The sequence below is a fragment of the Hypanus sabinus genome, chromosome 5 (assembly GCF_030144855.1).
Source record: "Hypanus sabinus isolate sHypSab1 chromosome 5, sHypSab1.hap1, whole genome shotgun sequence".
NCBI lineage: Eukaryota > Metazoa > Chordata > Chondrichthyes > Myliobatiformes > Dasyatidae > Hypanus > Hypanus sabinus.
Genome location: NC_082710.1, coordinates 51,824,289 through 51,842,352, shown reverse-complemented (window position 1 = coordinate 51,842,352; position 18,064 = coordinate 51,824,289). Strand labels below are relative to the sequence as shown.

The 18,064-nt window shown below is 42.0% G+C and overlaps 1 protein-coding gene across 1 annotated transcript in view; it reads right to left on the bottom strand.

Moving 5' to 3' along the window:
- Positions 1-18,064, bottom strand: part of LOC132394149 (fibrillin-2-like) — a 309,064-nt gene that overhangs the window by 29,148 nt on the left and 261,852 nt on the right. Inside the window, exons 53-57 of the mRNA XM_059969944.1 lie at positions 17,044-17,169; positions 16,258-16,377; positions 12,704-12,826; positions 11,680-11,811; positions 8,560-8,685 (exon numbers count right to left, since the gene is read on the bottom strand). Coding sequence (XP_059825927.1) covers positions 8,560-8,685; positions 11,680-11,811; positions 12,704-12,826; positions 16,258-16,377; positions 17,044-17,169 — 627 coding nt within the window. The remainder of the gene's footprint in view (positions 1-8,559; positions 8,686-11,679; positions 11,812-12,703; positions 12,827-16,257; positions 16,378-17,043; positions 17,170-18,064) is intronic.

The following is an 18,064-nucleotide window of genomic DNA, read 5'->3' as shown; positions in this document are numbered from 1 at the left end:
CATGCACAGAGTATTGTGACAGCAAGATGCTCTGAACTAAAGAGAGAGGTAGAGTGCATTTTGTGCTGCTTGCCTTTGGTTTCAAGTTCCAGACATATGAAATGAAGAAATTTATCCATTTTAGCATGGATAAGTTCCTGGGAAGGTAATTTATTACAATTGCAAAATCTAAAAGGAATATAAATATTGCAGAGCAGGCCAGTCACCTGATAATTTCGTTCATTTCAACAAATATAATTCGATTCCATTTTAAATTTTCCATCCAATCTCTGCAATGACAATGTAACTTGTATTTCCTTTATATCCAATTGTTTGTATATTTTGGACCAGATGAAGACTTTGACTAAAAATACTGTCTATTTTCTTCCACAGATGCTGCCTGACCCACCAATTTCCTCCAGATTCCAGCAGCTGCAATCTCTTCTGTTTCCTGTGTATTTTGGCTTTTCTTCGAGATTCAAGCCTAATAAATCTATCTAATTTTAAAAAAAAGTCTTTTAATCACCACTCATCTTCCTTTCCTCTCCCTTCTTATGACAAATGATCTATTTCATATCTCCCTCAGCAACTTTATTCACTTGATTCTGGCTTCACCACATCGCGTGCTCAGTCCTCCATTCTCTTGCCGCTCACAGATCAGATTCACATGGAGCAGCCTCACAACTATTACTTCTCTTTGTCACATTTTACAGTGGGGCTGCAGCGCCACCTATCACCATCTCATGGGAACAACCTCCCTTTTTCCAAGCACTTCAAAGTAAACTATTACTCAGCCTTAAGTGATTGATTTTTCCTCCTGCTCACAGATCATTTCCAAATTCAATGACCTTCTTTCCTGCCTCTGTCTTCATGCTTAATCTCCAACTTCATTAATATCCACAAATCTGACCAGACTATTTTCCCTAATGTTTCTATAAGAATGTTGTAAATTACTGATGTGGCCATTTTAATCATCTTGCGTTTGTCATTATTACTTTCTTTCACTCTTCTTCAGCTATGCTTCCCTTGTGGGTGAAACATCCCCCAGGCAATTTCAACCACTCCTGAACACTGTGCAACAATCAATGTTACGTAACTATATTTGTAAAGCTGTCTGCTTCCAGTTCACATCGAGGACATCTTCACCCAAGCTCCATACATAGTGTTGCATTCTCACTGGGCACTCACTGCATTATCACATTACTAACTTCAGTTGTAGAAACAGCTTGAATGGTTGGTCTGCTCCACTTCTTTATAACTGATTCTATTTGATATTGGTATTGCTACTGGTTTATTATTGACACATGTATTTAAGATACAGCGAAAAGCTTGTCTTGCATATCGTTCATACAGATCAAATCATTACACAGATCATTGAGCTAGAATAAGGTAAAACTGCAGAATAAAGTGTAAAAGCTACTAAAAAGGTGCAGTGCAGATAAACGATAAAGTGCAAGATCATAATAAGGTAGATCGTGGGGCCAAGTGCCCACCTTATCATACAGGAAGTTCATTCAAAGGTCTGATAACAGTAGGATACAGCTCTTATCTCCCTGTTATCAGACCCTTGAACGAACCTCCTGTATGATAAGATGGAGCCAGGTGGTATATGCTTTTGGGCTTTCAAACCTTCTGCCTGATGGGACAGGGGAAAAGGGAGAATGTCTGGGTGGAAGGGGTCTGCGATTATGCTGTGCTTTAACTGAGGCAGCAAGACAGACCGAGTCCGTGGAGGGGAGGCTCGATCCTCTGATCTGCTGAACTTTGTCCATAGTCCTCCATCGTTTCTTGTGGTCATGTACTTGCCTCATTATTACTGATTTACTCATTTTGGTCCCTTGCTCACATTTTTTAAAAAAATCACCTTCATCTCTCTGTCTGCTCTGTGACCTTCCTTAAAATATACGTCTTTGGCCAGATATTGATAACATCCTAAAATAGTATTGGTGCTTAATGTTAATAGTCAGTCCTTCTAACGAAATGCATTGGAACATTCTTCCCACATAAAGCGTCTTCTGAAGTTTCTGTTCTACCTCTATACTTGTACACTGGCCTTGCACTGTCTTCAGATTCAGTTTTCCCCACTCTTTTAGTTGTTTCCTTATTTTGTGCTTAAAAAAAAGGAAAATGTTGCCACATTTATCATTCATATTGGCCTCGCTCTCATTTCTTCATGCTTGTTTTTAACCTCTATCAGGACACCACAAATAATTAAGTCATTTCATTTGTAACATTATATCTTTATTCTGCAACTTTTTATTTATTGTTATTTTTATGTTTCTACCTTAATCTGAGTTTTGATTCCATGACTTTTGAGAATCCATAAGATCTTAAGATGCTACCATTAATTTGAACTATTCCTCTTCCTACTTGGACCATTAATCATATTGTGGGCAATAGTCTTGTTATGAATGTACCACAGCTCTGAGGGGCCGAAGGGGCGGGAGCAGCCCCCTCCTTCCGGAGAATCGCAAGAGCACTATTAATTCGGGTCTCGGACCTAGGAAAATGAGAGACAATGTAACGGTTTTGGCCATTGCTCTTAGAGACACCTGTGCTGAGGGCATGACCCTGCTACGTGACAGCTATCACGGATATGGACACCCTCGGGCAATGTGGGGGTGGGGATTGCAACACCCTACTTTGATGGACATATACAACTCTGCAAGTCAAGATAAAAGGGGACTGCAGAAGGCGGTACCCCAGCGACGCAGCAGGACTCGATCGCTCAACGCTCCCATGATAGCTGGAAGCCAGTCAAAAGCCAAGTGCGCTCTGTAACTCCTTTGCCTGGGGAGCGGGTGGCTGAATATACCGAGAAGGACTTCGAACTAATAACAGGAAAACAACGCTCCCCTGATTCAACGGAGTTGCTTCATCAAAGACCCAGGCAAGTTTTTCTGTTACTCCTCAATCTCTCTAAAACACGTGAAACCCAGCGATTCCTCAAAAAGACTGAAGCCTGCAGACTTCTGAGTGACTTTTATACTTGCAACGGACAATATATATTCCCCTAGACAACAGTCGAGGTTATTTCTTAATGATGATTATTGCTATACCCATGCTTCAGATTGAGTTTTGCCGATGTATATGTTCTGAATGTTTGTATTAACCTTACTTTTGTGCTCCCCTTTATGAATAAAAACATTCAAAAATAGTGCCATCAGACTCCAACGGACCTTTCTGTCTTTGCTGGTAAGTTATCCAGTTACGGGATATGTCACAACTTGGGGGCTCATCCGGGATTTGACACCAAATTGGGAGGCCAGTGAATCGGGCTTGTAGTCCAAAACTTGAATCTGGTTACACGGGTAGCCAGACGGGAAACTAGCAAAGATGGACGTGGGTGAATTTATGAAAAACCCCACTGTGGGGGCGCTAGAGGCGGCCACCAAATCAGACTTGTTAAATTTAGCAAAGGGGTTGAACCTCGCAGAAGTGAGTTCGTCCATGAAAAAGCGGGAGGTGCGAAGGACCATAACTCAGTATTACATTGGGAAGAATGTGTTTGAAGCTGAGGTATTGGAAGATATCCCTGAAAAGCTACCATCAAGTGGGACGGTTCAGTTAGAGGTGGAGAAATTAAGGTTGGAACATGAAATTAAGTTAAAAGAGCTGGAAGCGGCTGAGAGGCAAAGACGACATGAAATTCAGCTAAAGGAGCTAGAAGCAGTCGAGAAAGAAAAAGAATGGGCCAAGAAAGAGAAACAGAGGCAACAAGACTGGGAAATTGAGAAGATGAGGAACGAGCGAAGAGATCAAGAGTTAGACCGAGCAGAGTGGTTTAATGTTAGTAGGGAGTTGAGATTGGTGCCCCCGTTCGAGGAGGCAGATGTCGATAGTTATTTCTTGCTTTTTGAAAAGGTGGCAGTAAATCAGAAGTGGCCAAAAGAGCAGTGGGTGGCATTGTTACAAAGTGTGTTAAAGGGGAAGGCCCACCGAGCATATGCGGTGTTGTCCCTGGGGGAGGGAGACGCGGAGAATTATGCTGAAGTAAAGGAAGCCATTCTCCGGACTTACGAATTGGTACCTGAGGCCTATAGACAAAAGTTTAGAAATTTAAGGAAAGGGTGGAATCAAACATATACCAAGCTAGCCCATGAGAAGGGGGTGCTCTTGGACCGTTGGTGCACCGCAGAAAGGGTGGACGAGGATTATGGGCGTCTCAGAGAGTTACTTTTGATTGAGGAATTAAAAAGTTGTGTTCTGGAGGAGATCCAGATGTATTTGAACGAAAGGCCGACTAGGTCCGTCGCAGAATTTGCTAGGTTCGCAGATGAATGTGCCCTACCTCACCAGACAAAGTTTTCCTCGACAAAAAGTTACCTGAGAGACCGTCGGAACGGTAGAGAAAGCCCGCCGGCTAAGGTAGAAACTCAGCCGGGAGCTAGCCGGAAAAGTGAGGATACCAGGCCAGAAACCTGGAGATTTCCTGGTTTGACCTGTTTTAATGGTGGAAAGGTGGGACATATTGCATCTAAGTGCCCCGCTCCGAGGAAGGAGTAAGAAAAAGGGAAAGCTGCTATCCCTATAGGATGTATCGCGTCAATCGGAAAATCAGCAAGAGGGCCCCCGGTAGATGGAGTACAGGAGGGGCGTGAGACGTTTAGTTCCGAAGGAACCGTGTCCCTGGAGGAGGAAGGCCCACAAATTCCAGTACGGATCTGGAGAGACGGTGGAGCTGAGCTATCATTGATTAGCCGTAAAGTGCTAGAGTTCGGACCTCCGACGGGAGAGGTAGCCCTGAGAGGCATAGGAAAATGGACCGAAGTGGTACCCTTGCATAGGGTCCTTCTAGATTGTGAGTTGGTGTCGGGACCAGTGGAGCTGGGGGTCCTGCCGGAGTTGCCGGGGGAAGGCGTGGATGTCCTTCTGGGGAACGACCTAGCGGGAGGGTAAATAGGAGTAGCCGTGAAGCTGACAACCCAGCCTGCGAGGATTGAGGCCCCTTCCTCAGATCTGAAGATATACCCCGCCTGCGCGGTCACTCGCAGCATGACAAAAAAAGACAGCTGAGAGAGAGAGCAGTTTAAATCTGGCCGGTTTTAATTTGGCCGTTTTTACCGACTCTGTACCAGCGAGGGTTCGAGGAAGGTAAACCAGAGAGTAAGGAGGGGGAGAGAGTAAACAGGGGGAGGTAGACCTGCTCTTAGCCAGATGAGAGTTTGTACGGGAACAGGAAAGTGACGAGGAGCTGATAGCCTTGAGAGAGTTGGTTCTTTCGGAGACCGAGGTTGAAACCGAGCCCGAAGGTTACTACCTGAAGGAGGGTGTGTTGATGAGGAAGTGGAAGCCCCCCAAGGTGTCGGTCGATGAGGACTGGGCGGTGGTACATCAGATAGTAGTCCCGAAAGCGTATCGGGACGAAATTCTGAACTTAGCTCATAAGGGATCGTTAGGTGGGCAACTGGGAATAACGAAGACAGTGGATCGGGTTCAAAGAGAGTTCTATTGGCCAAACCTGAGAAAAGAGATTACTGAATATTGTAAAAGGTGTCATACCTGCCAAATGGTGGGTAAGCCGAACCAAGTTATCCCTAAGGCACCCCTCCGACCCATCCCCGCGTGCGAGGAGCCTTTCTCCCGAATCATTGTGGACTTTGTGGGACCCCTACCTAAAACTGCGAGGGGGCGGCAGTATATCATGACCATGCCTCTGGGTAATATTAGGACCGCTGTGGTGGTGAGGGCCCTCATCAAATTCTTTACCACAGTGGGGCTGCCTAAGGAGATACAATCGGATCAGGGGAGTACCTTCACATCTAACGCATTTCGGCAGATGATGACCCAGCTAGGGGTCAAACAAATTCTAGCCTCCGCGTACCACCTGGAATCCCAAGGGGCATTGGAAAGGTTCCACGCTACACTAAAGACCATGCTTAAAACTTATTGTCAGGAGAACGTTCGAGACTGGGATGAGGCTTTACCCCTTCTGTTATTTGCCGTCAGGGATACAGTCCAGTGCTCACTGGGGTTCAGTCCGTTTGAACTCGTTTTCGGTCACAGGCCCAGGGGCCCTCTAACCCTCCTGAGAGAAAAGTGGTCTAGCCCGACCGTTCAAGTCAGTGTGATCGACTATGTTCTGAAATTCCGGGAGAGGCTGCATAAAGTACGCGCCTTGGCAAAGGAAAACCTTAAAGAATCCCAGGAAAAAATGAGCCAGTGGTATAACCCAAGAGCGAGAGAACAACAGTTTTACGTAGGCGACAAGGTTTTGGTCCTATTTCCGGTAGTTACCCATCCCCTTCAGGCGAGGTTTCAAGGACCATATACAGTGCGTAAGAAAATAGACTCGCTAAATTACGTGATTGGAACCCCTGATCGGCGAAAGCCAACCCAGTTAGTTCACGTGAACATGATGAAAAGGTACCATGACACTACCCCCGCGGTGGTCGGTGCGGTAGGGGGGAATGGCCCGGAGGGATCAGAGTGGTTTGAAAAGATAGGTATAGTCCCCACCAGATTGGAGAACTCTATGGTATTGGCAAGCCTTGCGGATAACGTTAGACACTTTCAGCCTGAACAGAGGGAGCAGATAATACAGCTCATTAACCGGCATGCAGACTTATGCCCAGATGTTCCCCGAAGGTGTAGTGGGACGCAACATGATGTGATAGTTACCTCAACCCAGCCCATAAAACAGACACCTTATCGCATGAATTCCGAAAAGAGCCAGCTAGTAGGAAAGGAGATTGAACATATGCTAGCTACTGGGATAATCCGCGAATCCTCTTCTGCCTGGGCTTCTCCTTGCGTGGTTGTCCCAAAACTGGACAGGATACGTAACAGTCTAAAGTAAGGTTTCCCCCGCATGAAGTAATGCTGAGGCTACAATGAGAAGACAGATTGCTTTTCTCCAGCTTGATGAAACCAGCAGTTCAAGTATCACTTTCCTTTTGCCCCCATTGTCCTCAAATTCCACAGTATCTTTGGTTCTACTTGTAACAGTCCGTGCTACTTGCACACTAAATGTTACTTGGAAAATTCTATCACTATCAGAAAAAAACATTCCTCTTTAAATCTGATGTGAAACATAGGAAATAGGAGCAAAGTAGGCCTTATGGCCTCCTGAATCTCATCTATCATTTCAAAGAGGTTATGACTAACATTTGATCTCAGCATTATTTTCTGCATGACTTCCATGTCTTAATTCCCTTATTTGCTGAAACTTATCAATTTCTATATTGACTGTCCTGTTGTACATACTATTTATTACAAACTACTATAAATTGCACATGGCACATTTAGATGGAGATGTAATGATAAGATTTTTACTCATGTATATGAAGGATGTAAGAAATAAATAGTCAGTTCATTCAATCCATTCATTCAAAACTTATAGCAACTGAAACTCCAGGGCAGGGGTTCCAACCTGGAGTCCACGGACCCCTTGGTTAATGGTAAGGCTCAATGGCAAAGTAAAAGTTGGGAACTCCAGCTTGAGAGACTCTTAGGGGAAGAATTCAAATGAGTCACTAGCCTCCAGATGAAGAAATTTCTCATCTACGTCCTGGATGGTCAACACTTAATTCTGATAATGTGACTCCCGTTCTTGCATATGTGAATCACATCCTTGCATCCACTCTGTGAGAAATATATACCTGTATGTTTCCATGAGATTGCATATCTATTTCCTTTAAACCTCAAGGGGGCATAAGTCATGTTTCCATCTCCTCGTTGGACATAGCCACCACCCCAGGAATCACTCTGGTAGATCTTTGTTATACTCCCTCTATCACAGGAATAATATGGAACATGAACACAGTGTATGTGAAGGATATTTCCTACAACACAGAAGACCTTTCAGCTCATGGAGTCTCTGCTCCTCATAGAGAACCCCATCAGTTCCACCCTTCCTCTTATTTCCTTGCAACCTATTTTCCCTCACCAGAGAAGTCCAACGAAGATAAAGTAAGTGAACTTGACAAATACTCTAAGATTTAGGAGAATTCTAGACTGTCGATATCCCCTTGCAGTCTCTCTGCATCCTGCTCACATACCACACTGCCACCCAGCAGACATGAATACACTGCATTTGGTTCCTCCATCCAAATTACTGTCAAAGATTGCAAGCAGCTGGGACTCAAATTAACAGGCAACCATTTATAGCCTCCCAATCTAAAAAGTGACCTCTTACAGCCTATTCTGTTTTCTGCCCATTAAGCAGACCTCAGTTCATGGCAGCGTCATGTGTTCTAATTGTGTTTAATAATCTTTATTTTCAGTCTGGCATGGTACAGTAGCAAGTATTGCTGTCTTGCAGCGCTATGCATCCAGGTTTGATTTTGACCTCAGGTGCTCTCTGAATGGTGTTTGCATGTCATCTTTGTAATTCCATGGGTTTCTCCCTACGTCTCAGAGATATATCTGCAGGTTCATTGGTCACTGTAAATCATCCCTCATTTCAAAAAGGAATCAAAGGGGAACTGTTGGGTACACGTCACATGGAATAAGTTGCAGGGGTAAAGGCAAATAAAGTGAGGAAGAATGAGACTGATGAGATTGCTGCCCTGGGAGCCATCATGGACTGGTAGGTCAAATAGCCTCCTTCTTGCTGTTACAAATATAAATTGGACTTACCAATGCACTCTGTGCCCGATGGTGTTGCTTGGAATCCTTCACTACAGTCACATTTGTAACTACCAACAATATTTACACAGCGTCCATTTTCACAGATGCCTGGTTTGCTCCTGCACTCATTGTCATCTAGAATGAAGCGAGATTCAAGGCAAATCAAGTATTAAAGAAAGCTCAACAAACCTTAACAAAACTACTTTGATTCTTTCCTCTCTCGACAAGATCGCTCTGAGTTACTTCGGATCTTCCGATTAAGTTTTGAGGTGAAGCTTCTTTAGTACAAAAGAGCAGGAATCATACTGGGAATAACAAAACTATACTAACACATTCCTAAGGAATTCCTGTCTGCTCTTAGCTTTGTCAGTTGTAAAGGCAGTACGTGAAGTGAATATTTTATTAAAATATAGCAAAAAATATATATTTAGTCACCAAAATTTTTAGTTTAAAAATACTTTTAAAAAAATCTTCTGAGTTTTGTCTAGGAAATCACTGATAAAACTAGGAGGAATTAGCTAGCAGAATTTATCTTTTTATACAATTACAATAGGTGGCTTTTGAAATAGATTAAAAAAAAAGACCAGTTCTGCTTGTTTGTGAGGTGAACTGATCAGTGGCAAGACGGAACGGAAAAATTCCGGAATAATACAATAGATAAGCTAGGGAATTCAGGGTACAAAACATTGTCCTGAAACACATTGATATTATGAAAGAGGAGGGGTTCTCTGTCTAGAGCCACATAGGTCAGAGGGTGGTACGTTGTTCCCTGAATGTCGCAACACAGGTAGACAAAATGGTGATGAAGCCATATGGCAGGCTTTCCTTCATCAGATGACACATTGTGTATAAGAGTTGGGACTACATTTTACAGATGTGTAAGACATTAGTGAGATCATACCTGGAATATTATGGGCAGTTCTGGTCACATAAAGGAAGGACGTGTTTAAGTAAAAAGGGCGCCGAAAGGGTCTGAGGTGCAAGGAGAGACTGGATTAATTTGAACTGTTTTCACTGGAGTGAAGGAGGCTGAGAAATGACCTTACTTGATGCTCTCTGGTGGTTGGGTTTGATAATAGATATTGTGTCCTTGCTGTCTACGTGATACGCAAGCTGATACACAATCCGGGACAGTGTGATATGGAGAGCAAAGCAGGCTCCCCCTTTCTATGCAGCTGATGAATCCAAAGGGATGGCAGAGACCGAGAACAGTTTGGCACCAGTGGCTTTGGAGGAATTGCCAGTCAGCTTTGAACACAACATTGGACTGCCTTAGGGACTCCAGCTCCGGAATTTTTCCCAGGGCTTACACCCGGAGCCTTCAAATGAATAGGTATGGCTGCAACTCAGCAGTGGTTGAGATCAAATTTTTCCTTCTCCGAGATGAGCTGCCAACCACAGCTGATAAGCCTCATCTACCTAAACTAAACCTTATACAGGATTATAAAATCATAAGTGGGGGGGCGGGGAATAGATAAGCTGGATGAACATAGTTTTGTTATCTGGGTAGGAACTCTAAAACCAGAGGAGATAGGTTTAAGGCAAGAGTAGAAAGAATAAAAAGGGTACCTAAGGGCAATTTATTTTGGGTGGTAAGTGGATGGTATGAGCTGCCAGAAAAAGTGGTAAAGGAACATACAATAACAACGTTTCGAAGTCATTTGGCAGGTTTATGGATAGGAAAGTTTTAGAGGCATATGGGCCAAATACAGGCAAAACGGACTGGGTTAGGAAGGCAGCTTGGTCAGCATGGATGATTGGAATGACAGGCCTGTTTCCAAGCTATGTATCTCTATGACTCTATATTAAAGACAGAGGCTGAAAATGGGAAGAAAATTTTTAAAAAAGTTGTGATTATACCTAAGGAAATATGACTTTGCCAAAACAATAACTGAGGTACAACGTGATCTCATCTGTAAAAACTACTAACAGTTATCTTGATTTAGTTTTTGCATTATAGAGAGCAAATGTTTATGTATCTTCAATAAAATTAAGTTAAAATGACAGAAAATGCACAATTTATGCAAAGACTCTTCTATTAACATCATAGTTCTAATCTTACCCTGGACTCTAATCTTCTAATGCAAAAAAATTCCACTTCCCCATTAGACTTCCCTTCACAGTGACCCATGATTCGAACTTTACCTGTCTGCGCAGGAGCCTTTGCATCAATGCATTCAAAGTTGATTTTTGCCTACAATGCTGTAGATTACTACAGTATGATGGTAGTGGGGTGGGGTGTGCAAAGTAGGCATCCAGATGTTAAACAATTTCCACATTTGTCTATTTTACCTCATGTCGGCGAGTTTCCACAGCTTGTGAAACCAGAAATTTAAGAGGAGCGACAACAACTAAAATCACATTCACATACGTATCTGTTGCTCAAGGCGATGTATAAGCCTTTCCTTTCCTCAGACCAATGTAATCCAAGCATCAGTCTCACACTGCTTCACGGCCAGCAGTCCAGAGGTAGCTGTGACTAAATGTTCATGTCTCCTAACTGAATACAGCAGCATTCCCCAGGGGCACTTATGGTCGAGGGAGGAAAGAGAATTTATCAAAGTGACGGGAGAGTAATGGAGGACAAAAGTATTTGGTTGCAAATGAGATGGTGCATATATGGCACAAAGTTTCTCTTTGAGATTCAATTGTACTAGCTAGGACTGAAGACAGCTGGTTATGATCAGAGCATGGTGAAAAAAGGCAAGATTAGTTGTGTAAATGAATTGCTTTACTTTAGTTCCCTCAAGGCAGAGGAAGTTACAATCAAGTAAATCCAGGCATGCAGATTTGGCACACCTGTTTGAAGTGAGTGAGTTACACCATTCATGATCCGATACCCAGGAATAGCAATTTTCATCTAACTTCAAAAAGTGACAATCCTGCAATGTCACATAAGATTTTCTCCTATTGCTCCTTACTTGGTCTGAGGACTCTGAGAATTCTCATTATTTTTTGGGCATTTACCATGGCTAAATAGTCTCTCTCTAACTGTGCTGTAAGCCATGGTGGGCTATTCATTTCCTGTTGTGGTGAAGACTCCTGAGAATCGGTGTTCACGAGACTACACAAGGTGACATAATTCAATCCCATTTTAACTCTTTTATAGGTAGTCACAAAGCATTTTACCCATGCAACCATCTTCATCGGGCCTGCGGACCATTCCTGGTGGGCAGATACACATGAAGGTGCCAATCAGGTTTTTACACAGCATGCCTCTAGATTCACAGTCATGGAGTTCCTGAGCACATTCATCAAGGTCTGTGACGAAACACAAAGCAGAAAGCCAATTTACATAAAGAGCCAAAATAAAGACAGGATCTGTATATTCCTATCAGGATTACACGTCTTGACTGAAATTGCAACAAGCATGTTACCTTCAAATTTAAAAGCAGAAAAATCAAGACAGCATATTAAAACAATAACTGTTAAAATAATACTCAAGAATATTCACAATGGATACTTGCTGTAGATTGAGAGCAGTTTTTAGAGCTGCTTTAGTAGCATTTTTGTGGCTACGTTCAGAAAATTAGAAGTTAGAAATTCCTGCAATATTCAAGGATGTATGGACAGTGTGACATATTGGAGGTGCAAGAGTGATATGGAACACTTCTAACCAAATGACAGGATTACATTTAAATCCCATGTAACTACAAAACAGATAAAAGGCCAGTGCAGAAACAAGCAAAAGCATGGACATTTTGCACATAAGAAAGTGCTATTGGATCAATAAGTCAGCTCTTTTTTTACAATACGTCAGTTTTTTTTTACAATATGTCAGCCATCTACTTTTCCTAGCATCCAACTCAATGCTTTTTTTGGTGTGCTTGTATATTCAATTACGTCCTTCAACTGTTCCCATATTCACTTTGGCAGCTCTACTGCCAAATCCATTTAACACAATGACAAATCTGATATATGGATTCACCTTTTTCTTTGGTAATCCATTATCTCAGCAGTAACAGTACTTTTCTGTCAAAAAGTTTATTAATTTGTGTATATTATGTGACAACCCATGCACTAACAGCCAAAGCTGTAGTTGGTGATGCAGGATTCAGACACATGTTCTGGTGGTCACTCCTGCAAAAGTCTCAGATGTTTTTCAATTTGCAAAAGGCTAGAACTGGCACGGTTTGCGATCAATTGAGCTCACCTCTGCACATCTTCCCGTCTTCTCTTAAAGCGTAACCAGCGGGGCACGTACATTCAAAAGAACCAAAGGTGTTGACACAGCGGAATGCACAGAGCAGGGGGTTCAAGGCACATTCATTTATATCTGAAAAGTAAAAATGTTAGAAGTTAGGGTGCCACTTAAGTATTACCCTGCCCTGATGAAGGTTCTCGGCCCAAAACATTGACTGCTCATTACAACGGATGCTGCCCAACCTGCTGAGTTCATCCAGCGTGTTTGTACGTGTTAAGTATTACCCTTTCTTTTGACTACTCCTGCACTGGACCCAAAGTGATCATTATCACCCGCTGTTCACACTCAATCTGAGAACGAGCAAGGTGACCGATAAAAGAAAATCCTAAAGAACGAGGGCTTCTCATATCGACTGGGAATGGACAAGGGACTTTAATATGGCTGAGTACATGTGATTCAGGTGGAAATGGGCTAACAGAAGAAAAGTTATATGCAGATTAACCACAATCATATGACCTAAGTACCAAATACGTCAAGAACATGGCATCAGTCTGTCAATATCGTGGTTTAATTGATATGGAATAGGGAGAAGGTAGACAGCCTAGAAACAGAAGGTGAATAGCTGTTTAGAAGGTGGAAACTTCTCCTGAGATCTGGAGTAATAAACGTGAATCGATGCTTCCAGCTCAAGTTGGGAAGTCTGTAGATTTAGGGAACAGACAATGTCCTCAATTGTACTTTACTTATGGAAAACAAAAGCTTTCACCTGGTTAGGAACATAGCTGCTATATAGAGCTCCCAATGCCTAGGGATCTCCTCCCCATTTTGTGCTAAAGCCGGGTTAGGAGTGCACTGCACCAGATCAAGAGCAAGGTGTATCAAGTTCATTTTCAAGGTGAAAATGACTAAAGGCAAACGTCAGAGATGAAGGATTCAACCTGCTGAGTTAAATTTTGTAGTGAGGAACCAACAAATTGGATCCCATTGCTGCATTTTCTTCAATGAAATACATTGTAAAATTGACTTTTCTCTCATTGGGTCATGCCCCTCTAAAATTCAACCAGCTATTTCCAGTTGTGATTCATTATTGCTCAATGAATGACAAATTCCTTGTATAACACTCCAATCCAGGCTGCTGTTGGTAAAATTACTGTATGATTTTCTTATGAGCTACTGTCTACAGGCACTACCAGAACAACTGAAATTTATAATGAGGCTGGAACTCATTTGGGTAACCCTAATGTCTACTTACTGTCCTTCAGGGAAGATAATTTCCAAATCCTTGTACACCCACTCCCTCTTTCATGGATCTTACCATTGATTCCTGATTATCTATTGAAGACACAGTTTACAAAAACATGCTTAAAGAAAATACTTGGTAGGGCCCAAAGCCCAATGATTAGGGCATCACTTAATTTATAATAACTGTTTCATGAACAAAACAGTTCCTGGTGAGCAACATTGTGCATCTTTTTGGCCATATTTTAAATTCAAGCTCCAAATGTCCACCATTCTAATTGGAAAATTTTGCCTCCTATTTCCCCTTCTCTTATTTGTGTGCTGTATTGAGCTTTTTGCCGAATCTATCTGAAAGAATGCGGGCGAGAGGGGTGACAGTATCAAGCAGTAGAGCCACTCAAAGCAAAGTATCTCTTATACATGAATGTCATTGTTGTCTTCTGCTTGGAGTCACAAGTGGTCCACAGTTGGATCAGCACCTATAAGCAGTCTGAATAACCTTGGCCATCTACTGACTCTGCGGAATGAAGGACTTTAGCTTTCAGGGGAGATTAGGTAAGCTTGGTTAGTTTTCCCTGGGGAAGGAAGCTGAGGTGACATGATAGAAGTATATTTAGTTAAGACAGGAATAGATCAGCTAGATAGCTAGTATCTATTTCCCATGGTCATGGTGTCTAAAACTACAGAGCATAGGTTTAAGGTGAAAGGAAGGGGATTTAAAGGGGATCTGACAGACAATTTTTTCACACAAACAGTAGTTGGTACTTGGAATGACTTGCTAGAGAAAGTGGAGGCAGAAACAGTAACAAGAGCCATCTTGACAGGTACCTGAATGAGCAAGGCATGGAGACATCAGGAATTAATGCAGGTAAGTGGCTTTAGCATAGAAAGGCATGGGGATCAACATAGGTAACGTGGTGAAAGAGCTTGCATCTAAACTCAGACCTGAGTCAATCGTAGTCATTGAGGTAGTGGTTTGCACTTAATATCACGGAGGCCTGAGGAAAAGGAGACAGTGGATCCTGTGGGAATGTTCCTTGATAAGGCTGTCAAAACCCTTTTGCAGAATGCCTCATCATTAGAATTCTCAAACAATCACCAAACTTGCTTGAGAAGAAGAACCCTCATAGTCAGATCCTCCATGTGTAGCTGGAGTCTGAAAACCACTTCACACTGACCTCAAGGTAGCTGTGGTAAGGATAAGATGATGCTCCACTTCCGTGTGTACTGTGAGTTGCAAAGAGTCTGAATAGGGGTGTAGTGGTCTTTGACCAGATTCTTCCTGAGCAGCTGATTAACATAGGACTCCTTGCTCTGCAGGCTGTTCCCAGGGAAGCATTAGGAGACACTGGGCACCAGGTGGTATGGGTGGTATAGTGATTAGTACAATTCTATTATATTTTGGGGCGTCAGAGTTCAGAGTTCAATTCTGGTGCCACCTGTAAGAACTTTGTATGTTCTTCCCGTGACCGGGTGGGCTTCCTTTGGCTGCTCCAGTTTCTTCCCACAGTCCAAAGATGTTCTAGTTAATAGGTTAATTGATCAATATAAATTGTCCTATGATTAGGCTAATGTTAAATAGGTGACTTGTTGGACCGGAAGGGCCTATTCTGTGCTGTATCTCTGACCTTTTTTGGCCCAGCAGAATTTTTTGATATTTGATCATGTCTACTTTGTATGTTAGAATTGGAAACTCATTAAGGAATGGCCTTGATTTTCACTCTTACAAAATGGGAGTGTAAAAGTTAAAACATCAACCAGTAAAATTACACAATTCAAATACGAGCTATATTAATGGCAGTAATTTCAAAAGTACCTGCAATGTAGGAAAATATAATTTAACTTCCTTATTATATTGGAAGCCTGACGTTGAATATACTGCAGCTACATACGTTTCTCATTGGTCCAGAAATCCAACGGTGAAAGGGAAACGGAAGTGCTAAAGTAGTGTGGGTAATTAGTTTTCAAGGGCTTCTTTATAACTCAGCCTTCAGTCCGAGAAAGAGTAAGATAGCAAACCATTAAACATATCTAACATACTGTGATTCACTGCGTAAGAGTGAGGAAAATTTAAAAAATCAAACCACCAAAATGTCTGTGCAATTGACGGGTAAAAAGGTAATTTCCACAGGTTCCGGGAATGTCTTTTAGAAACAAATTCTGAATTCGAACACTGGCAAAAATCAGTTTCCTCTTGCATTCTACCTCTTTATTTCAGCATCTGCCACTTTAATGGAGATCAATGTGCTACCACGACAAATATTGCAAAAGCAGGAATTTACAAATGATAGCTTTCAAATTGTATAATGATCAATAGAAGTTACCTTCACAAGTCATCATTGGACCTGGTTCAAATCCTTCATCACAGCTGCATTCAAATCCACCAATCACATTAGTGCAAGTGCCATTTCCACAGGGGTTACCAATGGAACATTCATCAGTGTCTATTATGAAATAGCAAAAGTTACCAGATTTTACTTGTGCTGTTTTTAACTATTATGTGCTGCAACATTAAACTATTATAAATTAACATTCTGAATAGTTACAGATAACATACACAAATAAATTTGAGAATATTCAAGATTTGTGGAAAATAATATGTAAGTCAGGTGGAGGAGAGGAGATACATCTCTTCCAAAGGAGGTGTAAGGTGCTTATTCCCTCTGATAGCCTGCAAATTACCCTTGTGAAAGGTCAGCACCTGTTAGCTCACCACCCCCCACCCCCCCACCGATCAGGGTCACGTGAAGCCACAGGAGCAGGTGACGGATGGTCATATGAGCAGCTGGTGCATATCACAATTGCGTCCACGGACACCAGACAGACGATTTCTGACGAGTATTGACAATCATTGAGTAGGGCCACCCGTCTTGTAAAAACACCCCCCAGAAGAAGGCAATGGCAAACCACTTCTGTAGAAAAATTCTGAAGTTAATTGGCACTATTAAGAAAATGTGTGGTAGCAGATACACACTACCCAATTTTCCTTTGCACTGAGTTCAATAGAATGGAAATAAGGTTGGAGTATAAGTGGGAAGCAAACCAATTTTCACCACCAAAATCTAACCCACTATTATTTGCCCTAACATAACCAATAACAGTTTCCCTACCGGCACAGTTAACTCCACTGTAGTCCAAGCTATATCCCATAGGACACTCGCATCGGAATGATCCATCTGTGTTGATACAATGTCCATTTGAACATATTCCAGGGTTTTCAAAGCATTCATTAACATCTGCGTTGCAGAAAAAATAACATTTCTCAATAAATCAACTGCCATGAATAAACTTCATTTTAAGTACAGGTACAGCAGATCAAATCACAGTATCCATACATTAAATTCAAACAATAACGTACTTTTATTAATTTATTCCCCTTTCAGAGATGCAGACGTTGCTACCAAGGCCAACGGTATCTGACCAAGTCACAATGGAGCATGATTTGGTTATGGGCTTATATGAGTATGCTATGTGAGTATGAAATGCTGTAATACTATGAGTAACTAAGAGAAGGTAATGGCAAACCACTTCTGTAGAAAAAAATTGCCTAGAACGATGAGCAATTATGTGAAAGAACTGCTGGGTCCTTTGCAAATGTAAACATTGTGGGCACCATGCACCAGTAATGGAAGTTGGTACAAATCCAGCAGGCTGCTTTGCCCTGGGTGGAGTCGAGATTTTTATGATTTGGAGCTATGCTCATCTAGACAAATGGACAGTGTTCCTTCACACTGCTGATTCATGCTATGTAGATGTTTCAAAGGCTTTGAGTATCCGGAAGTGGGGAGTGAATTATTTATTGCAGGAAATCCAGTCTTCTATCTGATCCTGTAACCACATACTGCTGATTACATACTGTAACTCTGCTGATACAGTTGTGTTTCTGGATTAACAGGTATTCCCAAAATATTGATGGTGGGAGATCAGCAATTGCAGTACCTCTGAACATCATCAAGAGTAGAGTAATTATACTCTTGTTGGAGATGGTAATTGCCTTGTCTAAATATTGTCCAGATCTTGTTGCAGGCAAATATAGGATATATTTGACGAGGAGTTGCAATGATTCCTTAGAATCATGATAGAGCCTATATTTATCATAACCTTTTTTTTTGCTGATTGGCTGCTGAAGTA